The 25,867-nt window shown below is 35.6% G+C and overlaps 1 protein-coding gene across 12 annotated transcripts in view; it reads left to right on the forward strand.

Moving 5' to 3' along the window:
* Positions 1–25,867, forward strand: part of LOC131314559 (uncharacterized) — a 42,683-nt gene that overhangs the window by 7,439 nt on the left and 9,377 nt on the right. For 2 of the 12 annotated variants that reach the window (XM_058343290.1, XM_058343299.1), the window contains one exon: positions 608–754. The exons of 1 other annotated variant lie outside the window; for it this stretch is intronic. In XM_058343290.1, coding sequence (XP_058199273.1) covers positions 608–745 — 138 coding nt within the window. In that variant the 3' untranslated portion in view covers positions 746–754. Of the gene's footprint in view, positions 1–607; positions 755–4,574; positions 4,633–5,519; positions 5,622–5,828; positions 5,973–6,055; positions 6,230–10,772; positions 10,914–11,061; positions 11,206–11,313; positions 11,494–12,296; positions 12,540–25,867 lie in introns of those variants that run through there. 9 more of the 12 variants (XM_058343288.1, XM_058343289.1, XM_058343298.1 and 6 more) reach the window with 9 other exon arrangements.

Here is a 25,867-nt window from a genome sequence, read left to right on the forward strand (position 1 = left end):
AACAAAGTTTGTATCATATTCAAAACCCCTCATCAAAATTAATTGCCATGGGGCCAACTAGTGTTGCCATTTAGAGTTTACACTTGAACTCTTAAAATTCTTTGAACTGAACAGTGTGATTGCTTTTGGAGAAATTATGTTTTCGTTTACCAATGTTGTTGCAAAGTGAGAATATACCGATCAATGTGTGACTGTTTAGGGAGAAAATTTTGAGCTTTGAGAAGGAAAATTTTTCAGTGCTGGGTGGACACCACTTGATGCCCGTCGGCGCATTTGGATGGCCCCTGTTGGGGTAATTCGGCGGTATTGTCATAAATTTTTGGAGGTAAATTTAATGCAACAAATCTGGGCCCCTGTTGGGGTAATTCTGTGGCATTTTCGTAAATTTTTGGAGGTAAATTTAGCTCAACAGATCTGGTGGAAACACCGTTTGGACGGTTCGGATGCGCCGACAGGCACCAAGAGTGGCTGTGCCACGTGATGCCCACCCGGCATTGAAATTTTTTGTAAAGTGGTGTGGTTGTTTCTGTGGAATACGTTTAGTGATCCTTTCGTTTGTTTTTGTTTTTGGTCTTGGTGACTTATGTATGTTATCCTCTCTTTACAGGGCTGGGGCCGGGGCTTGGACTTCACCAGCGAAGGTGATTGGTTTGGCAACGACATGACCATTGAAATTGATATGTATTGTTCATCAGTGGAACACTGGTTACATCCAGAGAAGGTGATTGGTCTGGTGAGGACATGACCAGCGAAGGTGATTGGTATTGTTCTCCGTAGTACGACATACTTGTTACTCTGTAACAAGGCATACTCTTTAGCTTCACTCTCGATCATTTTCTTCATAATTTTTACATCACTTTCCCCAAAGTCTATCCCAAACGAACACCAGCAGAAAGTTGTAATTGAATTTCATTAGAGATGCTAGTTTCCTTATCCTCAGAATTTATGCTATCCTCGTACGATTGACTTCTTATTCTTCTCCTGGTGTCCTTCGGGTTTAAATCTACCAAGAGATCGATTGCTTCCAACTGGGATGCTCTCAAATTATTTTGGGATCCAATAACCACTGGGCCCAATAATGGGACAAAATCTCTCTGTGTCTCCTCCAAATGTGAATTCCTTTTTATAGGCAGCTGCTGAAACTGACTAAAACATGTATCATCATCTTCTTTGTCCAAACTAATTAAGGTCACCACTCCTATACTCGTTACCCTCATCGGCCCGAGGAATAATGTTACGGCACAATTTTGAGTCCAAAGTATCTTCAACAACTTCATTTTCGGGATGGACCGCAGGTGGTGTATAAGTTATTCATTAGCGTGAACGAGACATCATCGAATTGCACTCTGTCGCATTGAAATGCTCTTGGTTGCATCGAATTAGTCTTGGCCACATGAAATTGCACTTGGCCGTATCAAATTATTCTTGGCCACATCAAATTAATCTTGGCCGCATCGAATTGCACTTGGTCGCTTTGAATTATACTTAGCCGAATTGAATTACTCTTTGCCGCATTGAATTGCACTTGGACGCTTTTAATTACACTTGGTCGCATTAAATTGCACTTGGCCGCGTTGAATTACACTTGGCCGCATCGCATTGCAATTAGATGCGGCCAAGTGCAATTTAATGGGACCAAGAGTAATTCGATGTGGCTAAGTGTAATTTAAAGTGGCCAAGTACAATTCAATGCGGCCAAGTACAATTTGATGCAGCTAAGAGTATTTCGATGCGGCAAAGTGCAATTCGATGCAGTCCCATTCACGCTAGTGATTAACTTATGCACCATAACTTTTTGATTTTATCCTTATTCAATTTTTTTTGTGTTTGTTAATTTTACGCCAAACTTTATATGATATGGTGAGTAACGACGAGATGAACTGAACACAAATATTTTGGGAAATATCCAACGAAAAACTCAAAAAGTTAACTTTTGGAGTTTTTCTTGGATATTTTTCAAATTACTTGTGTAAAAATCAAATTTTTTTGTTTTTCCGATTCGTCTCATCCTTACTTACCCATATAACATAAAAGTCTGGCGTAAAACTAACAAACGCAAAAAAATTTGAATAAAGACAAAATCAAAAACATCTTCTGCATGTGTTAACTAGTAGCGTAAATTGATGAGACCTATTTAAGATGACCAAATGAATTTCCTTAAACCTAAATTCACCCGGGTCACAGCTTTCTTCAGAAACACCAAATCGGATACCTATACCAATTTCGCACCATTTGACAAAGTCTCAAATTGAATGAGGAAGAAATCCATCTAATTAACTGGGGGTCAATTTGTTCATTTTTTGAGTTTCTAACGAAACAAGTAGTTAATCTAGTTACTATAATCAATGGTGCAACAACAGATGGTACCAAAATATGCGATGAAACTGTGGAAAACATTTGTTCTTATACCTATGCTTAAAATGGATATATTTTTATTTTGGGTAGTAGCTCATTTTGCTTTTGTAGTATAATAATTTGCTAGATTATGTAAACTATGAGCGAAGAAATATTTTATTGAATTCGATAATGAAATTGTACAATGAGGGTCTTTATTTATACAAGAAGAAGGAGCCTAACCATGAAAGTGAATCATTCCAATTATAATGATATCATAATCAATTACAATCAAATCACAATATCAATATAACAATATAATCATGATATTATTTAGTATATACACGGATTCTAACAGATTACATGCAACACTTTGGAATAGATATTGTTGGTCATACTTATTTGGATATTTTATATTTACTTAATTTCACCAACAGGTATGTGATGAGAGACGATGATTCAATCTTCTTTGTTAAGCGCAAGGTAAATAACACTAGTGTGTGTGTGTATATATATAGTAAAAAGAACGAGGGTTGTGGAAATTCAAATGATGTTGATCATGAACCTGAATAAAGGAGGTATTACCTATTAGTTGCTATTTTGTTTTAGGGTCTTAGCTTGACTCTCTTCGTTTACCACCACGGTGCGGGCTACTCTTTCTAATTCTCATATATACAATTAGTCAATTACATGAATTCTGAAAAAGAAAATTACGTAGATTTCTTACATCAAGTTTTTGAATCTTTAGAAACAACTAACGAAGCTATGTTTTTCCGAGAAACAACTAAACTGAATTATTGTTCTCTACTATTGACCACTCTCATTGGGAGTGGCCAATCACCGGTGCTCATATCACACCCATGTAACATCTCGCTCGCCCAACAACTCACCAAACCAAACGAAAAAAGAGAGAAAGCAAGCATAAATGTTGCGATCCATCACAGTGGGAGGACTCTAGCTAGTACATTTCAATTGTCTGCACCTTTATGTACGAATGAAACACATTTTGCACCGTAACCCAACAAATAAACTCAGCTTCTTTAAAAAAAAAAAAATCATATGAGCTTCAGAAAGAGTTCACGTAACAAATTTAGAACCAAATTATAGTAGTATTAAACGAATAACAACCAATCAAACCAAAACTATCTGATCTCGAGGATACATTTAATCAATTCTTCACTGAACAAATACTAATAGGAACAACAAGAAAAAAAAATGCTTAGTCAAATGGTCAAATGAAATTTCAAATCGAATTCCCACTTTAATAGTGGCAATCACTGATAGAACAAAAAGTCGCGGATGGGCTTGCTAACATGGGAGTTGATCAAGAAGAAAAAATGGTGTTTCACATCATTTCGCCCTACGACTTAATCCCACTCTTGGAGGCAGACTCGAGATGAGTGGCTTTTGAAAGAGTTTAGTTATTTTTTCATTAGCTGGTGTACCAAAAAAAAAAAAAAACTCCACTGATAGACCAATTACTTACGAAATAAAAGCAAGAAAAGTGATGTGGAATAAAAATAGAAAAACTATTGCTATATCAAAACCATATTCTTCATTGCCTGTTACCGGTCACAATTTAAATGAGCTCACATCATATGTAGCCAATTTTATTGAAATCCGAGATGCTGCTACTAGTACAGCAACTTGGGCACAAACAGTGCGTACAACGTGCGTTTGGGCCCGTCTCGGGTCCAACAATGATAATTGGAGCCATTCATTTTGTTCAATATATTTTGCTTAAGGTCCCTGTAAAAAATCAGCTTCATTCGACAACGATAAAGGCATTTACGAAGCGTCCAAAATCGCTTTAGAAATTTTCTTAACCAATTTTGGACTTTTCGTAAACGCTTTTTTCGTTGTCGAATGGAGCTGATTTTTTGCAGGAACCTTTACCAAAATATATTAAACAAAATGAGCGGCTCCGATTAATTTTGTTGGACCCGAGACGGGCCCAAACGTGCACTGTACATTCTGTCTGTGTCCCAACTGCGGTACCAGTAGCATTTCTGATCGTCAAATAATATGCTTATATCATTCAGTGTCGGGGGGAAAATGATTTTGATTTCCCGCCATAAAACTGAAAAATAGAACCCGCCTGTCATTATCCCTAATAAGATTCTAAACCACGGCCCCATATATCTTACTATTGACCGGCTGTTACCCTAATTTTGCGTAAGTGGCCAACTTGATCAAGAGTGGTTTTTTTTTTTCCGTCTCTCTAAAAGGAAGAAGATAAGGAAGAAGATGACTGAGGTGGCTGCAACCGCGCGAAGATCAGGACGGCAACGCCAATCGGTTCCTCCTCCTTTTTTGTTCCCATTGGGATTTTCCGATTTCATTCACAAGCCTTTGATTTATCTGGCTCAAGTTTGATTGTTTATCTCTGATTTTGCTTCTGCTGTTTTTTTTTTCTTTTTTCCAACCTGTTTTAGCAGTTGATAACTTGGATAGGTTCCATGTTAAATTTATTAGCGCTTTTATTCATCTGTACAATTACATTCTTTTTATTTATTTATTAATAATTTACGATCATCTAAGGTTGAATATTTATATTAATTTACGATCATCTAGGGTTTGGGGGCAGAGGAGTAAAATATAAGAAGAAGACCACCCGCATGCTAGTGCCCTATTACTAGGAGGTCTACAATTGTGTATAAGTAAATGTATATGTGTTTATGACTCGTGGGGAGTTAAGAGAGTAGGTCTACAATTGTGTATAAGTAAATATGTGTGTGTTTATGACTTGTGTGGGAAACAAACAGAAAAAGATAGCAGAGAGAGAGAGAGAACCGTAGGGAGCCCCTCAGGGGCCTCCTCCTCCCCCAATAATATGTTCTGTGAGAGTGTAGTGAGTGAGAGAGTCGATTAATTTGTGGGTTTGTATTATTGCTAAAGATTATTTGTATAAATTAGAGAGTTGTTTGTTTGTGTGCAATTCTCTTATTCCCACCAACAGCGAGGTTGGTGTTCGTGGAGGAGAGTGATAAAAAAAGAAGATAGCCCCTCCTCCGCAACCGACGAGTAGCTTTTACTGCCTGTTTTTGGTTATGACCTGACCTGATTGTAGTGTTTATCTACGCTTTCGTTTATTACAGTTTTTTTTTCCCAATATGACGTTCATTAGAGTTGACAGTTTAAATAAGATGAAGAGATCTGCCCTAAATGATGGAAATGGTAAACAGAAGGAGATGAGACTAAAACTTTCGGACCGTAGAATGACCCGTTCCGCATCCAAGCTGCAGCAGCTGGAGGAGGAAGAAAATAGGCGCATCCAGGAGTTCCCTGTATGTTTGTCTATCCTAAATACACTACTCCAATGTATTTATGTGTGTGTGTGTGTTTGTGTTTACGTGTGTGTGGGTGTGAACCCTGTTTGGTTCATACTCATCATATATACTTGTCTGCTTCAAAGCCTTCGATTAATCTATCTCGCAATATATATCTCAAGTCTTAATTTTGGTTCTCGATCTAACTTTGTCGTCTATGTCTAGGGGTTTGATGTTGGGGACATTCATCCCAAGGTTTTCGGTGAACTTGAATTTGAATCTTGTTGGACTGAAAACTCTCCGTATCCTGCACCGAAGGAATATGAGGATATGGCAAAGATTGGTCTTGGGACTTACAACTGCCAAAATGTATGTGGTTGTTGTTTTTCGTACTACTCTTTAACTAACTCTTCTGTAATTAACTCCATCTTTGCTTTTGTTTAATATTGTAGGATACCTTGTATCAGTTCACCAAAATCCTAAGGGTAGCTTCCTTGAAGAAGCTTATATATGCGGCTTACCACATCACTTTCCAGGCTGTTGATGAGTTTTCAACCAAGAATTTTGAAGCTAAAGCTGGTTCTTTTCGTGGAGTCACTGTGGTCTCCTTTTGCAAAATGGAGAAGGTACATAACTACGTTATGTGTGCGTGCTCACACTCCTATATCTTGGATTCGTAACTACACATTATATTCCATTCCCTTTTCAATTTGCGCAGGTGGATAATATTCTGTGTTATTGTCGGTCCTCATTTTTAAAGTACATTTATTGTGATAAGACAATTGTGCTATTATTCAGGATACATATTGGTGTCTCACATGAAAAATCCGTATGATCCCTCCAATGTTAATTGTTTTGGTGCATAATTCCTTTGTTTTTTGAAATTCTTAAGATTTTTGTCAAACTTCTAATGGTATACTAATATTTGGTTATGAACAATTCTTTTGAATTGCTTCTTATAAACTCAAACAGTTATATTTTGCAAGACTACATGCAGTTGTGGGAATGATTCAAGAATTATCATCAAAATTAGTGAGAAGGTCAAGAAATGTTTAACTTTGTATTTTTTTTTCTTTTGGTTATAGAAAATGCTTAAAAACCCTATTAAGAGTAGTGGAAAATATGGGAACAATGCACTGATATTTTTGTAAAGTATATGTAATTATGTAAGTATGTTAGGTGACAATGTTAGCATGGTGACGTCAAACAATAAGTCAGAAACTTTTATGCACCGTCCTCTAGTGTCTCTCTATGGTCTTTGACTTTGACTTGAAGAAATGTCAGCTTTTTTCTTCGTAGCATGCCCAGTACTCTGCTTGTAGCGAAGAGTGAAAAGCGAAACTTCAACTTCTTTCTTCTAACATATTCCGAGCCACATCCTTAACTACGCGGGCTGGCCCTGCTTTAAAGTATTCAGAATTTCAAGCTCCATTCTCACAAACCTGCAATTTCTGTCCATTTGGGGACTGGCCGGTGTCAAAACCTTATTAGATTCGACTGTTAGATGATATTCATGTTCCCCCATCCATTCTAGAATGTGTAATGCCGATTTCAAGATACTTGGACCGGTTTGAACTGAGGTCCATATTTGCTTTTTTAGTTGGTAATTTAGGAGTCTATACAAGTCTAATTGGGCTATGTTTTTCTGAGTCAACTTTTAATAATGGTTATAGTTTCCAGTGTTGAGCTTAACTTGAAATATTTTTGCCTTCTGTAATCTTTTTAAAATTTTTTTTGCTTAAGGCGTGGTTAGCAAGCTATTGTGTTTTTGTTTGTTTCCTGGGTTCTGTGACTCGTTTCTACATTGTCACAAGGCTGCACGTACATTTGCATTTCTTGTTTGTTTCCCGGGCTCCTGCAATCTGCTGAGTTCACGTTTCTACATTGTGTCACAAGGAAGCACAATCATTCCTTTTGCATGGGAATAGATATGTGTTTTCCTCGCTCAAGATCTGCTATCGTGCTTTGAAGACACTGCCGTTGTTACCATGTTCATATTTTTCTCCATGAGTGAGCAGCCACCAATTTGCAGCTTTGAAGACATTGCCATTGTTACCATGTTCATATTTTTCTCCATGAGCGAGCAGCCTCCAATTTGCAGTTCACGTACAAGAGACTTGGCACAGCTCTTGTACTACCATAGCTTGTTTACAGTCGAGTTCTCCATCAATGTGTGAAGTAGTAAATGTTTACTCCAATGTCTTTATGTGCGTGTGAGAGAGAGAGAGAGAGAGGGAGGTAGAGGGAGAATGTTCACATTATGTTTAGGTATAGCGTGTCTATAGGTTGAATGTTTAGGTATAGCGTGTCTATAGGACGAACCAATCTTGTTTGAATGAAATGTACCAACATGAATAGAGCTTGTGGCATGATTTTTGTTTATCTATAAGTCCTATTTTTGGATTAATACTTTTCTATAGAACAAAATTCTTTTCAAATATCAGTTTATATTGAAGGCAAACATGATTAATGAGCTATGCACATTATAGTATGCAAAATTCAAGAATGGACTTCAATTAGAATAGTTCTGTACGTTTCAAGAAATAATTTTGGCGTAATTCTATTCAGAAGCCCTTACGATTGATAATTTGCTCATATGCTTGTAGTTTATATTTCACAAGGGATATTATTGTAGCGTAATGATTTTTGCACTTTAAATGCTAAAATTATTTAAATAAGAAAAAACCTTGCATCCTAGAGAGCAATGGATGTAAGGTTCTTGGAAGCTTATATCACAAGTGCAATAATTTTCGGACCCTTTAAACTACCGGTTTTGTGGTCTTTTTTTTTTTTTTTTTTTTGGTTGAAAACCACCTCAGCACTGTTGACTGTATAAGCCTGTAGAGATAGAGAAACTATATTAACTAAATTTATTCCCATTAAATAAATGGGACGGTTCCGGAGACCCTTAAAAAAATCTCTAAAAAAACCCTTCAAATCTTAATCTCATAGTTCCCGATCAAATTTTAATGATCCGAGCCGCTCAATGTGTTCAGAATGTGATTTTAAGGGTGTTCGCGTGAAATTGGCAAAAAAAAAAAAAAACTGGGAAGGACTTGATTTGAATAGTTTTTTATTGAACCATTCAATAAAGTTCAATAAAAAACAGTTCGGATGAAGCCCTTCCCGGTCATTTTTTTTGTTGATTTCTCACAAGCACCCTTAAAATCATATTCTGATTTACATTGAGCGGCTTGGATCATCAAAATTCAATCGGGAACTTGGAGGGATTTTTTTAAGGGTCCCCGGAACCGCCCCGATAAATAAATATTGTAAAGATGATCTATTTGTGTAGAGTAACTGCACATTAGAGGAGTCTATAATTAATATTCTCTAGGTCTTCCAACCTGATGACGTCAAGATATACGTAATGACGAATTTGAAAGAGTCTCTGAAATCGATGAGAGGGCACGCAGTGAGGGCAAATACTTGTGCTGCAGTCCAAGCAGAATACATTCTTCTCATTTTTCGTTGAGTTTTTGTTAATTTGGCCCGAAATGAAGAACTTTTGCATATAATGGGCTTCAAACCATGCTGGCTTCTGCTTTCGCATATATATATATATATATATATATATATATATATATACATATATATATATATATATATATGTATATATATATATATATATGGGGCGGTTCTGGAAACAATTAATTAGAGACCTAAAAAAACCTCATAGTTTTCGATCAAATTTTAATGATCTGAGCTGCTCAATGTGATCAGAACGTGATTTTAAGGGTACCCGCGAGAAATCAGCAAAACAAAAGACCGGGAAGGGCTTGATCTGAGCAGTTTTTAGTTTTTAGTTTAGATTTGATGAACGGTTCAATTAAAAACTGCTCAAAACAAGCATTTTTTGGTCATATTTTTTGCTAATTTCTCGCGGGCATCCTTAAAATCACATTCTGCACACATTGAACAGTTCGGATCATAAAAAATTAGATTGGGAACTATGAGATTGAGATTTGGGGTGTACAGATTGAGCGGTTCGGATCACATTCTGTACCGATTTTTGCGTTCGTATAATTCGTCGAAGGTCTTGATTACGTCACATATTTTAGTTACAATGTGTCGACTGCTAAGCACTATCAATTTGGTCTTCTATTTGCTTTGTTATTCTTGTCATATTTCTGTTCCTTATAAACTTGCCAATTATGTTTAAGTGAGTTTGATTGCTTGAATCATTAGAGTTGCTCACCCCCATGCATTTCAGTTTTATCGTTATGTTTGTCAAGTTCATTCAATTTTTTACATAAGAATAACCAAATTAAATATGCAGTGGGCTTCAGCAATATTTCATAAAATTTGTGTGTATCTGTTGAGTGTGTGGATGTGAACCCTGTTGGTTCATACTCATCATACATTCATACTTACCCTGCTTCATTTAATCTATTTCGCAATATACATCTGAAGTGTTAATTTTGGTTGTCTCTAACTCCAAGCGGTTCCTCCTTTTTTGTTCCCCTTGGGATTTTCCGATTTCAATCCTAAGCCTTTGACTTATCTGGCTCAAGTTTTTTAATTTATCTCGGATTTTGCTTCTGCTGTTTTTTTACCACCTGTTTTAGTAGTCGATGACCTTGGGAGGATCCACGTCGAAGTTATTTATGCTTTCATTCATCTGTGTGTGTGTGTATATATACACGATCATCTACGGTTTGGTGGTAGAGGAGTAGTACAGTGATAAACAGAAGAAGACCTTCGATCAGCATGCTAGTAGCCTAGTACTAGTAAGCTTTTCTTTTCCGTAACTTTATCCGTTGATGAGCTGATTGTATTAGTTTAGAGAGAAAAAAAAGTTCCTTTTCTTGACGTAGTTGGATATGAATCATATGGCAAAATAAACGTGTTCGTTTTGTAGTGGATCTTCAAATTCAATTTTAAGATTTCACTCTTAAACACAATTCCATTTTTTTTAGTTGGTATTCGTGGAGGAGAATGATAAAAGTACAATGTTTCAGGTACTGTCCAATTTTCATCCAAGGGTTGCGAGGTTGGTATTCGTGGAGGAGAATGATAAAAACAGAAGATAGCCCCTCCTCCGCAAACCAACCAATAGCTTTTACTGCCTGTTTTTGTTGATGACCTGACCTGATTGTAGTGTTTATTTATGGTGGTTTCATTAATTAGAGTGGCAATTTGTTGTTGTATTGTCCACTTTTCATCTAGGGTTTGGACGTGGCGGCGCCGGATGGTGATCGTAAACAGACAAAAACTCTTTCAGACCTAGTCCATTCCGCATTCATTCAGCAGCAGGAGGAGAGGCAGCAGCTGCTGAGGGAAGAAGATAGGCGCATCGAGGAGCGACGTGTATGTTTGTCTATCCTACATGCATTACTCCAATGTCTTATGTCTGAGTGCGAGGGAAGGGAGAGAGAGAGGGGGCGAGCGAGATCATATTTGCTTCATTGAATCAATCTCGGCAATATACATCTCAAGTAACTTTGTCTATGTTCAGGGGTTTGATTTTATGGACATTCCTCCCATACCACGTGGCGACAGAGCATTTGAACCATGTTGGTCTGAAAGTTCTCTCTATCCTGCTCCAAAGCTGTACGAGGATATGTCAAAGATTGGTATTAAAAAGTACAACTGCAAACATGTATGTATGTGGTGTCCGCTTTTGTTTCATTAGATTCTTTCTTTTTCTTACTCTTTAATTAACTCATCTTTCTTTGTTTGTGAGCTTACCTTCTTTGTTAAAATGTAGCACACATCGTACCAGTTCACCAAACTCCGCAGGGTATATTTCCACAAGGATGGCAAGGCAATTAGCCGTATCATCTCTTTCCAGGCTGAGGATACTTCGGTTGCTTCTCCCAAGAATTTCCAAATTTATGTGGTATCTGTTCCCGACGAGACTTTGATCAACTTTTGCATGCTGGAGGAGGTACTTTGGTTATTTAGATTTTCTTCTTTTAAACGTTGGATTGCTCTGATGGTGTTATGACTATATCTCAACTAGATTTTTACCTCGTGCATAGTTTTTCTTTAGACCTTTTTTCTCAAGATCTACTATTGTGTTTTGAAGACATTGCCGTTGTTACTGTGTTCATATAATTCTCCATGAGTGTATGTATCATCGAAGTTTGTATCATATTCAAAACCCCTCATCAAAATTAATTGCCATGGGGCCAACTAGTGTTGCCATTTCGAGTTTACACGAACTCTTAAAATTCTTTGAACTGAACTGAACTGAACTCAACAGTTTGATTGCTTTAGGAGAAATTATGTTTTCGTTTACCAATGTTGTTGCAAAGTGAGAATATACTTATCAATGTGTGACTGTTTAGGGAGAAAATTTTTGAGCTTTGAGAGGGAAAATTTTTCAGTGCCGTCGGCGCATTTGGACGGCCCTTGTTGGGGTAATTCGGTGGTATTTTCATAAATTTTTGGAGGTAAATTTAACGCAACAAATCTGGGCCCCTGTTGGGGTAATTCGGTGGCATTTTCGTAAATTTTGGGAAGTAAATTTAACGCAACAAATCTGGTGGAAACACGTTTGGACGGTTCAGATGTGCTGACGGACACCAAGAGTGGTTGTGCCACGTGATGCCCACCCGGCATTGAAAAATTTCTCAGTTGAGAGAGTAGTTGTATAGTGGTGTGGTTGTAATCTGTGGAATACGTTTAGTGATCCTTTTGTTTGTTTTTGTTTTTGGTCTTGGTGACTATGTTATCCTCACTTTACAGGGCTGGGGCCGGGGCGTGGACTTGACCAGCGAAGGTGATTGGTTTGGCAACGACATGACCCTCGAAGGTGATTGTTATTGTTCATCAGCAAAATACTGGTTTTGAAACTTATGTTGAACAGTGCATGTCGGGACCGGTTAATTTGTTGTGTTGATTATTGTGTGACGTGATTATGCTTTTGAAATATTACGACTACAACATTATCGATCTTAGCTTAATTATATAATTGGTTTTGCCTGTGGAGATACCTAAGTTGGGTCATTGTTTGGGTGGCCCTTACCAACACTGTTTCCGTTGTACTATTAGTGATTTGTCTTTTGAATTCATAAGCATGCTACATGGCCTTCAGGGAAAACATAAGCCACGCACCAAAACAACGTTGTCGGAATGCCAAGTGTGATTATGTTCACCCTCACTTGGTAAGGGTTAATATTATCCTCGCATAATTACCAAAAAGTGTATTGATTTCGTGGACTAATGCTAGCAATTCTGGGATTTCCTGCCAATGACCTTTCCATGGCAGTAACCGTAACAATGGTAACTGTTTAACTTGTCCGAGTTTCGATACATAACCTGTTTAGCTACAATGTCCAAAAAATAAAAATAAATAAAAAGACTTCCACTTTTAGTTCTAAAATAAAATACCCTCATTCTTAACACATCTTAAACCTCATTCTTTTCCATCAGCCACCAACGCAGCCAAATGCTTCATGTTATATTGGGAGCTTTTCTATTTGGTTCTCTAAACCCTCCCCGGATTCTGCTTAGCTACAATGTCCAAAAAAAATCTGTTTCACAACGACTACTTGGATTGCAGAGGAATTTATTAGAAAATCTTTCTATTGCCTAATTTGATCGCTCATTAAGGTTCAAGAAACTAAAAGTATTTTCTTATGTGTTGTCATGCTTCATTTGGCGGTGAAATAAGAACATTGTATTTTTAGTAGAAGAGCGCCAAGAGCGGACTCTGCATCAGGTGTAGGTCCAAGAAAATGATTCTACCTTGAATGAAGTCCTCGTTACCAAAAAAGAAGAATTAAATTTATAAAATAAAATAAAAACTCTATTCCAGATTCTGCTCATACTACTTCCAATAAGGTTTTCAACTGATCCCCTCTCTCCAGAATGGAGGCAAACATTTTGCACCTGGACCACTTTAAAGAGGACGCTGGTAGCATCAGAGATTAACAACCTCACTAGCTAGGAGTTCTAATTGAGCAAATCGGAAAAAAAAGATAGATAAACATTACAGAATTTCAAAAAGGAGTATGTCAACTTATTGGAAAATGTTAGCTTTTCTCATAGAAGAGATTAATCATTGAGCACATAAAAGCAACTGTTTCAACATGAGCATGTAGTAGACAATCAAACAGTATACTACGCCAAATATATATAGCCTTTACAGGCATTTTTATTATCGCCGGTCAGAAAATTACCGGCATTTATTACAACTACCGGAAATAGTGTCTTTTACTGGCATTTAACAAAAGCCACTAAAAAGTACTATTACTGGCATTTTCTAGAAACTGTGGCAAAATTTCTATATATGATAAAACAAAAAATCTTCATTTTTACACCAAATTCACTGTAGCCCAAACGGTTAAGTTGTTGGGTCTTGTCCGAGAGGTTGAGCGTTCGATTCTTGACAACACAACTCAAAATATTATCAAGCCGCCACGTGGGTGCCATGTGGCCGCGTACATGTGGATGCCACGTGGCATTTTTCTCCCTAATGATGTGGCACTATTACCGACATTTATAAAAGCGCTTAGTTGCACTATTACCGGCATTTGTAAAAATGCCCCTAAAAACGTCTTACCTTTAACGGCCTTTTTAAAAAAAAAAAATTACTGGCATTTTTCAGCATCACTAACAGTGGCGGACGCATGATTCTTGATATGGGGGGACTGAATCACAAGTATTCGTCAATTAACCAAACCGAGCCTTATGTCCCACCAATCATTTGGGGTCGCCTATATGAATCATTTTTCCTCCATGGAGCTATGTAAAAGGTCACTTGTTCACATAAACCCATTATACTCATATCTTTGTGCACAACAGCTTTTAATGTCAATTTAGGTCTACCTCTCCTCGTACCATTGTTATCCAACGCTATTCTATCCGCTATCTTAACTACTGCATCTCCTGGTCTACGGTAGACATGCCAAAACCACATGAACCTATATTTTCCCTCAAGTTCTTCTCTATAGGTATTACATCTACCATCTCACGAACCGTTTCATTTATAATCTTGCCTCGTCTAGTTTTACCACACATCCACCTCAATATTCTCATCTCCGGTATACTCATTTTACTCACCTGTTGTTTCTTAATAGGCCAACATTCTATCCCATAAAGCATCACTAGTCTTATAGCAATTCTATAAAATTTTTCCTTCAATTTTGGGGGTTTTTTTTTTTTTATCAGCAAAAATATTTTATTAAAACTCAACAAATGATGCATCGAACGTCCAATAAAAGATTGGACGAAACACCGAAAGGAAACCAAACCCAAAAAACAACCACCCCAAAAGACAACCAGAGAGCTTGCAAAACCCAAAATATATTCCCCACACCCTCACGCCTGCCCCTACATAGACAAAACTCTTAAAAAAACCACAAAAGACTCCACGATCCCAAGACCTCCGGAAAAAACTGAAGCAACACAAGAGCACTCACTCAAACAGCTCTCTTAAAGTTGACAAACCACTGCTTAGTGCAGTTGGTAAGTCTTTGCCTCCTTTTTGTAAAAGGTCTTGGGTTCGGGCCCCACAGGGGCAGACGCTTTAGGGGGCCAGGGTTATAGATAGCTTCTGGTTTTTCTGTGCTAACTCTAACACCCCCCACTAACCCCCGCTGATGTATATCGCTGTGGCAAAAAAAAAAAAAATACCCTCTCTTAAAGAGATCACTCACCTATCCCAACAAAACACTCTCTCACCCAAACATATTCCACACAAACACACACAGCTAAGAATCTTAGCAAGCAACGGTCTTTCTCTGTCATACGACATACTTGTTTCTCTGTAATAAGGCATACTCTTTAGCTTCACTCTCGATCATTTTCTTCATAATTTTTACATCGCTTTCCCCAAAGTCTATTCCCAAACGAATACCAGCAGAAAGTTGTAATTGAATTGCATTAGAGATGCTAGTTTCCTTATCCTCAGAATTTATGCTATCCTTATACGATTGACTTCTTATTCTTCTCCTGGTGTCCTTCGGGTTTAAATCTACCAAGAGATCGATTCCTTCCAACTGGGATGCTCTCAAATTATTTTGGGATCCAATAACCACTGGGCCCAATAATGGGACAAAATCTCTCTCTGTCTCCTCCAAATGTGAATTCCTTTTTAAAAGGCAGCTGCTGAAACTCTGACTAAAACATGTATCATCATCTTCTTTGTCCAAACTAAGGTCACCTCCCCTATACTCGTTACCCTCAACGACCCGAGGAAAAATGTCACGGCACAATTTTGAGTCCAAAGTATCTTCAACAACTTCATTTTCGGGATGGACCAAAGGTGGTGCATAAGTTATTCATTAGCGTGAATGAGACCGCATCGAATTGCACTCTGTCGCATCGAAATACTCTTGGTTGCATCGAATTAGTCTTGGCCGCATCAAATTGCATTTGGCCGTATCAAATTACTCTTGGCCGCATCGAATTGCACTTGGCCGCTTTGAATTACATTTAGCCGCATAGAATTACTCTTGGCCGCATCAAATTGCACTTGGACGCTTCTAATTACACTTGGCCGCATCGAATTGCATTTAGCCGCTTCAAATTACACTTGGCTGCATGGAATTACTCTTAGCCGCATTAAACTGCACTTGGCCGTATCGAATTGCTATTTAATGAGGCCAAGTGTAATTTGAAGCGGCTTGCAATTAGATGCGGCCAAGTGCAATTTAATGCGGCCAAGAGTAATTCAATGCGGCTAAGTGTAATTTAAAGCGGCCAAATGCAATTTGATGCGGCCAAGAATAATTCGATGCGGCAAAATGTAATTCGATGCGGTCCCGTTCACGCTAGTGATTAACTTATGCACCACAACTTTTTGATTTTGTCCTTATTCAATTTTTTTTTGCGTTTGTTAATTTTACGCCGAACTTTATATGATATGGTGAGTAACCATGAGATGAATCGAAAAAGTAAAAAAATTTGACTTTTCCACAAATATTTTGAAAAATATTGAACGAAAAATTGAAAAAGTCAACTTTTGGAGTTTTTCTTGGATATTTTTCAAATTACTTGTGTAAAAATCAAATTTTTTTTTGCTTTTTCGATTCGTCTCATCCTTACTTACCCATATCACATAAAAATCTGGCGTAAAACTAACGCAAAAAAATTTGAATAAAGACAAAATCAAAAAACTTATTCTGCCTGTGTTAACTAGTAGCGTAAATTGATGAGACCTACTTAAGATGACCAAATGAATTTCCTTAAACCTAAATTCACCCGGGTCACAACTTTCTTCAGAAACCCCAAATCGGATACCTCTACCAATTTCGCACCATTTGACAAAGTCTCAAATTGAATGAGGAAGAAATCCATCTAATTAACTGGGGGTCAATTTGTTCATTTTTTGAGTTTCTAACGGAACAAGTAGTTAATCAATATTATAAAACAGAGCGGTACGTTTTCCACCAAAATATCTACGCATACAAATATAAATACATCTACAGTCATTCGTTCGTACTTAGTAATAAGGTTATAGCCGTTGGATCAAAGGAATGAAAGTTTCCTAATGTAAATGATGAATATTTGGAAGAAGGATGAAAGCAAACCTAAAATTGTGATTGCTAATGCCGTGATTGAGACAAATCTTTGGCTGACTTTCAGTTGTGCTCAAAAGGTAATATTTGTTATCTAAAGGGCGAGATTGATTTATAATTAAGCAACATACCTTTTAAAAAATTTAGTGCATGCCCAATAAGGAAAGAGGTAAGTGGAGAGGGCCAAATCAATAATCAATCTCACTAATATTGGTTATCCAAAGAAAAAGGTAATGATCCCTTTACTTTCTATAATTAATTCTTCCCATGCAATAATTTTTATACAACTGATACTGAATTCTTCTGTGATTTTCATAGGTTGGAGCTCAAAAAGGTAATAAACCATTTTCCTATTTCTAAATTCAGTCATGGAAATCACCTAAATTCTATAGCAACTTCTGTTATTCTTCTTCTTTACTTTCTCCACCTCTCTCACCACAACACCTAAATCTGCTTCGAAACTACTATCATTTTTTTTGAGGTGAGTTGATCCATAATTTTTTTTACAGTTGAGTTCTTTTTTACAGTTGAGTTCTTTTTTACAGTAGAGTTTTTCTTTTCTTTGTTGGTGTCCTCTTGAACATGCACAAAACTTCTTATTAATTAGTTAGCTCTATTTGTGTTGACCGTGGGGTGTCACCATCCAACCATCTAATTTCATCAACTATCTATGATTCATTTGTGTTTAGGTGCCTTTATTTCTGTAAAATTAATTGAATTAATCCTTCTCATGGAATTAATACGTTTTGCTTTTGTTACTATTGTTGTGTTACTAAATACCGAAGGCATAATTTTGTGAAGTTTTTTGAAACTTAAACATGGAAGGTATGCTAAATTAAAAAGGTGCTAAATTGCAATCATGAGTCATCATTGAAGTAAAACCATAAATTTTGGTAAGAAAGACATTGGAAGGTGTAAAATTTGAGTTTTTATGGTCTTCTCTTGAAAGGTGTAAAATTGGTATCCCGTTTACTGGATGAATAGTGAGAATGTAATTAATATGCTTCCAGTGACTGAAATAGTCGAGACACATGAGGATGCTCAAGTATATTTTGAAGAGCAAAATATGGAAGTTGAGCATATAAACTGCGCTTTTCAATCTGCTAACAATACGGAATTTCTTTTGTTTGTATAAATAGATGAAGAAATAAATGTGCCTCCCGTGAATGCTCATGAGGCAAATGAAGAAAAAAGTGTTAAAATTGACCCTCCAAATGGTATGCATTTATAAAAATAGTGACACACAGTAGAGTTTTTTTTGTTACTCGACTCCAACACAAAAAAACAAAATCAATGTTTGAAATACATTCATCTTTTATCCTGAATGTCGGGCAATTAATCAAATCTCTTATTATTGTGGTGGTGTGATTCTTTGTCTTTATTAATGTTTACAATTATTTTTTTAGTGGCTAATTTAATTTTTTTATCATTCCTAGCTTTGCAGATGTAATACTATAAAACTGACTGTAAAAACTTGAAGGACCTATCTCATGCTTCTAAAACTAATTTCTTGCTAGTGACCATATCTTTTTGTGATGCTTGAAGGACCTATCTCTTGCTTCTAAAACTAATTTCTTGCTATTGACCATATCTTTTTTTAATTTATCCAGAAAAAAATTGGGTTTGCTTGATTCTTTGAATATTGTCTTTGATTGAGAGCAAGCAATTTTAGTGTTGATGGTGCAAGAAAATTCTACATTATTTTGGGTCAATGCTTCTGAAATAGTACCTTTAGGTATAGGTTCAATGTTCAGTTTTGAAACCTTAAATCAAAAGATATGATACATTAGTGTACAGTTTTTAATCGTAGAATCTGTGCTAACATTGGAATGACGCTTTTTGTGAATATAACATGTTTTTGTGTGTTCTTTTTATATATCTCCTCATGGCACACATTCTCTTAGTTGCGTATCATATTTTTTTCCATTGAGTTTGTGCATGCGCACAAGTTGGAGATCGGTAAGTTGTTTTTCTTTTTTATTTCCTGATTCAAGTTAACTAGGTCAATGAATAGGCTTGGATTATTGTTTTCGCATAGTTGGAATTGTTGGGCAATGAGTTGATATTTGCACGTGAATCCAGTAGCATATTTTCCTGAGCTTATTGTTCGAGTCGTGCCCTCAGGCACGGACAATGTACTAGTCTAATTATAATCAATGGTGCAACAACAGATGGTACGAAAATATGCAATGAAACTGTGGAAAACATTTGTTCTTATACCTATGCTTAAAATGGATATATTTTTATTTTGGGTAGTAGCTCATTTTGCTTTTGTAGTATAATAATTTGCTAGATTATGTAAAATATGAGCGAAGAAATATTTTATTGAATTCGATAATGAAACTGTACAATGAGGCCTTTATTTATACAAGAAGAAGGAGCCTAACCATGAAAGGGAATCATCCCAATTATAATGATATCGTAATCAATTACAATTAAATCACAATATCAATATCACAATATAATCATGATATTATTTAGTATATGGACAGATTCTAAGAGATTACATGCAACACTTTGGAATATTGTTGGTCATTCTTATTTGGATATTTTATATTTACTTAATTTCATCAACAGGTATGTGATGAGAGACGATGATTCAATCTTCTTTGTTAAGAACAAGGTAAATAACACTAGTGTGTGTATATATATATATATATTTATATAATAAAACAGAGCTGTGTTTGAATTCAAAAGACAACCAACGCTCTAGATTTATTCCTTTTTGTGCATAAATCTGGATCCTTCATTCTACATTCCTTTTAGGTTTTATAAGTTTTACATGTTTCCTACATGGGAGAAGACTGAACATATCCCCCTTCCCTTTTCAATTGATTATTTTGAATCCTTGGATTTATATACATAAATCCTACGGTTGAGAAACCTTCCTATTTCATGAATTTTTTTTACTTTTAAGAATTAAATAATATATATCATGGATGTAAGAAGAAAACAATATCTGCCATAATCGTTGCCATTAAGAAACCAATCAAGCATATTTTTCTTTCCTTATTTTTAGAATCCTAAATTTCTAGGATTTGTATTACTAAAGAACAAGAAGGTCAGCTGAATTGACATTAGTACAGTAAAATCGTTAAGGAGATAAAGTAAATAGAAAGGAACCATCTCCTAATACGGTAGAATCATAAATCAAGACCGCTGGCTGAACTGCCATTAACGCGGAGAATCATGTTTAACGTATCTTATTTGTTACCTTATTCAACAAAAAATTACGAAGCATTCCTTACATTCTAAAGGCGGGGTCAACGATATTATATAGTAAATAGAATTCATGAATTTTCACCTCTTTCCTTAAAAGGATTTTATATCCAAATTGGCCATTGCAAATGTAGGAAATAGATTATAGATAAAAATTTTGCGCATTGATCTTAAAATATACTCCTAATTAGGAATTGCTTTAAATAGAGCAATATGGTAATGGAGACAAATGTTCAATAATTGATCCCAAAATTTAGCCTACAATTTGAATTTCCTCCTTCAATTCTCCTAAAAAATGATAACTTTTGAAAGCTCATAAAGAAGTATTGCCCTATAGCATAGCCATATTATCGATTATTCATGTTGTTATTTTGGTAATCAACACAATTTTCTTATCGTTTTCATGTTTGTTTTTCCAATGTTTAGGTGTTTTGAGATCTCTCAACAGCTGAAAATTTTATTGTGGTTGCAGGTTTGAGTTTATTTTACTATTTCTTTAGAAGTTTTTCCCTTTCAACAGATAGCTCCTTTTTTTTGTATTGGTGTAACTTTGTTGCTTTAATTTGTTTCCCCTTAGGTAGTATGTTTTTAAGTTCTTACTGGAATCATAAAGGCCAATTGAGTCACTTCTACGAGCTTCCAGATTTAGGTATTTTAAATCAATTCACTCCCTTCATGATTCAATCTGCAAGTTTGGATTTCGGGTCTTTTGAGTTTTCTAGAAATTATGAACTCAAATTGGGAATGAGAATCTAGAGTTATTTTTTTGTGTATTGTTATTATTATTGGTTTAATGGTCATGGTCAGGTTTTACAAAAGTGTAGTATCATCACTACAAGAAAAATTGCATTGGGTGACGAATGAAAATCGTCGCAAATTGTATGTTTTTCGTCACAAATAATATAGGTGACGAAAAAAAATTTGTCGACTAAAGGTTGTCGAGGATTCCTACCTGTTGACGAAATCTATTTTTCGTCACCTATAGTGCCTTTTGGTGACGAAAAATTTCGTCACGGAAAAATGACTTGGTGACGAAATTTTCTTCGTCACCTATTGTGCTTTTTTGATGACAAAAAATTTCGTCACAAATTATTCCCTTTGGCTCGTCAAAGATGACCCATTAGTGACGAAATTTTTCGTCACGAAAGACATTCTTATATGTGAAAAAAATCTCACTTTCTTGCTCCTGCGGGGTTTCGAACCCGAGTCTCCTACGTTTTGCACACATGCTTTAACCAACTACACCACACAAACTTTTCAGCATATGTTTGAAATATCTAATATATAACACATACATTGAACATTAAAATATATTTTGAACGCCATTTTGAACTATGAAACATTAAACTTAGCAATTTTAATAAACATGAAAGTCGTAGCTCTTTATGTTATTGTTCAAACCCAATTTAGATTATTTCAATCGGAGTTCTGAGCAAAGAGTTATGCCCGAAATATACTTGGTGACAAAGCGTAATTCATAAATTTCGTCACTAAAGAATAAATTTTTCGTCACTGAAAACGTTAAAAGAAGACGAAAATATTTTTCGTCACCAAATTGGTTCATTTGGCGACAAAATATTTTTTCCGTCACCGAATAGTTATCTTTGGTGACAAAAAATAATTTCGTCTCCTTTTTTACTCTTTTGGTGACGAAAAATTTTATTTCGTCGCCAAATAGGAGCCTTTGGTGACAAAAATATTTTTTTCGTCACTAAATAGTTATAATTGGTGACAAAATAATTTTGTCAAGGAAGTTATCAAAACAGTGACGAATTTATTTTTTTGTCGCCAAATATACTCATTTAGCGACCAAATTAAATTTTGTCGCCACTTTTTCGTCACTAAACATACTTTTTCTTGTAGTGCATGTTGTGCGGATATGTAAGGTTATCTAGCGGATGTGATTTTGTATATGCTACTATGAAAATGGATTCCTTTGGTGTTTCAAATTAGTAGTGTAAATACGAAATCACAATCGAGTTTATCTTTAGCTTTCTTTAGCTCAATCTATAATTTTTTATATCTTTTACTGTAATATCCTACTTTTAAGTTATGTTGGTTTTAAGTTCTGATTTTATGGGTTTTCTATTTTATTTTTTTGCAGCTATTGTGATGCTAAAATCTAAACCATTAAGGCCATTCCCGTGAGTACCGTGCTTTAGAAGGTAGTTTCGGTCAATTCATTCTCTTTATAGTATAAGCTACAAGTTGGGGTACCGAATTTGGATTTTTTGAGTTCTAAATTGGCCTAACACAATTCTAAATTAATGGGGCCGATTTTCGAAATTGATTTTAACGCTTATTGTGGTTGCTGATGGCCACTCTCATGTTTTTTCGCTTTGAAATTAAAGGATAACAATGGTTAGAGTGGGTGCAAGTTGATCTTAGTAAAACTGGCCATGGCTCAAGGAAAGAGGGGCTTGCAAAAGTGCATTATTTTATTGTGGTGTTGCTGCAAAATTGTTTCGTGAATGTGCTCCTTTATTTAGGGTACACTCTACTGCTACATTGATGATTGAATCATCTTCAAAGATTATGAGGCTATGGGGCAAAACACAAGGTATTAATTTTCATATTAAGATCAATGCTTTTAAGATTCATTCAAGAGTTACAGTTTTAGTATCTGATATACATAAGTGCACCCTTTTATTTTACTTGGTTTGGAAATTTTATTTTGATCCGAAACGAAGAAGAATAAATTAAGGAAAATGGGAGAACTCACTAATTCGAAACCGGTTAAAAAGAAACTTTCATGTCCGATTTTGAAGATGGGATATCATATCGGGTACTAATGCTATCCCTATTTTTCTTTTGCTAGGTTCATAGCTAAAAAATCTACTTTTCTTACGATTACATAACAGGTATTAATGCTATCCCTATTTTTCACTTGAAGAGTGTGTTGGCATAGTGTACAATTTTTATCCGATATGAAAAATTGATCACATTTGAGGGATTCTGCTAGCCTCGTGGTCATGCGGGGTGTGTTATTATAATAAAATTGGTACGGTCCGCTTGAATGTGAGCATGATCCAATATGTGCATGTATTTCGATTTTCAATGTACTTAGAAACTGACTTATCAAAATTTTATTTAATATATCTATAGCGTCTTCTTACATGGGATATACACTTGCATGGAACTTACCCCATGTGACCACCACCTAATCACTCAAAATAGGAGGCTATGTGACATGTATTTCTAAGACATTGGAAATTTTATAATGACATTTTATTCATTAGGTAAAGTTTTACAAAAGTATATTTGGTTTGACAGTAATTAATTTTTATTACGTATGTTGGGTGATTTATGGATCTTGAAAATTTGTGTAAAACTTGAATATTATTTGCACCTCGATTTGTCCTGCACATACACCAAAGTTTAGTTTGTTCGTACCCATTTTTTTTTCAACATGTCGTCCCTTTGCTCATTGTTCGACCAGTAGCTTTAGTTTTTTCAAAATGTGTTGCGCCGTGCCTTCAGGCACGGGCATTCGCTAGTATATATATATATATATATATATATATATATATATAGAGAGAGAGAGAGAGAGAGAGAGAGAGAGAGAGAGAGAGAGAGAGAGTTGCTATTTTGATCATGATGTTGATCATGAACCTGAATAAAGGAGGTATTACTTATTACTAGTTGCTATTTTGTTTTAGGGTCTTAGCTTGACTCTCTTCGTTTACCACAACGGTGCGGGCTACGCTTTCTAATTCTCGCGCGTATATACATTTATCAATTAGTCAATTACATGAATTCTGAAAAAGAAAATTACGTAGATTTCTTACATCAAGTTTTTGAATCCTTTGAAACAACTAAAATTAATGAATTATCGTTCTCTACTATTGACCATTCTCATTGGGAGTGCCCAATCACCGGTGCTCATAACACACCCATGTAACATCTCGCTCGCCTAACAACTAACCAAACCAACGAAAAAGAGAGAGAAAGCAAGCATAAATGTTGCGATCCATCACAATGGGAGGACTTGAGTACATTTTAATTGTCTGCACCTTTATTTATGTACGAATGAAACACATTTTGCACCATATATGCCCCAACAAACAAACTCAACATCTCTAAAAAAATAAAATAAAATCATAGTGGCAACCAAAACTATATGATATCGAGAATACATTTAATCAATTCTTCATTGAACAAATACTAATAGGAACAACAAGAAAAAAAAAATGCATAGTCAAATGGAATTTCAAATTGAATTCCCACTTTTTAATAGTGGCAACCACTGATAGACCAAAAAGTCACGGATGGACTTGCTGACATGGGAGTTGATCAAGAAGATAAAATGGTATTCCACATCATTCTGCCGTACGACTTAATCTCACTCTTGGAGGCAGACATGAGAGGAGTGGCTTTTGAAAGAGTTTAATTAGTTGTTTTTTCATTAACTGGTGTACCAAAAAAAAACTCCACTAAGTACTTACGAAATAAAAGCAAGAAAAGTGATGCAGAATAAAATTAGAAAAATTATTGCTATATCAAAACCATATTCTTCATTGCCGGTTACCGATCACAATTTCAAATAATACGCTTATATTTTTTAGTGTCCAGGGGGAAAATAATGATTTTGATTTCCCCTCAATTACCACTTGTTAGGTTTTAATTAAGAGTGGCAAATGGGTGGGTTTGGACTAAATTAGGTAAGTTGTAAGTGGATTGGGTCTTTAATGGGTCATTGACCTATTTAGACCCATTAATTATGAGTTCAACTACCCATATCCATACCCAACCCGACCCATTTATTTAAAATCAAACCCGACTTGCCCACTAACCCAATTACAGTTTTACTTTTTTTTGTTCTTTTTTGTTTATCTTAGATAAAAATGTAGAATTCAGATATACCAATAATAATTTTATAAAGCACACAAAAAAATTGAGTGACTTATTTTTTTGTCCTTATTCAATTTTTTTTTTTGCATTTGTTTGTTTTGCGTCAAACTTTTGTGACTTATTGACTCATCTCAACGAGATGAATTGGAAAAGTAAAAAATTTTGATCGAAATTCATAATTTTTTGAATAAAGACAAAAATAAGTCAATAAGACAACTTTTTTTTACTTATTTGTCTTTTTTAAAAAATTTATTAGTTTCGATCAAATTTTTTTTACTTTTTTGATTTCTTTCATCGAGAAAATCAATAAGTCACAAAAGTTTGATGCAAGACTAACAAATGCGAATTTTTTTTGAATAAAAACAACAAAAAGAAGAAGTTATTGTGCGATTTTTCAATCCAAATCACCCCATATTACACCTGTACACTTGATTACCATATTCATTAAAATGGTCATATTACTGCAATACATTAAAATGACACACTATATTACCAAACTATCCCGATTGACCGAAAAAAAATCTATCTTTCTTTTCATCGATTTTTTCCCATCTAAAAGAATGTGGCTCGATGGAACATGTTGTTCGATCATGCTATAGTTGTGTGAAAATCAGCTAACCAATATATTAACTAATCGATTACGATAAATTGGACCCAATTTTGCAGTACCTCGACGAGGCGTTAACTTATCTTTTTTTATGCCCCATTTGGAGCCCTTAAGGC

This window comes from Rhododendron vialii, chromosome 13a, assembly GCF_030253575.1.
Source record: "Rhododendron vialii isolate Sample 1 chromosome 13a, ASM3025357v1".
In the NCBI taxonomy this organism is placed as follows: Eukaryota; Viridiplantae; Streptophyta; class Magnoliopsida; order Ericales; family Ericaceae; genus Rhododendron; species Rhododendron vialii.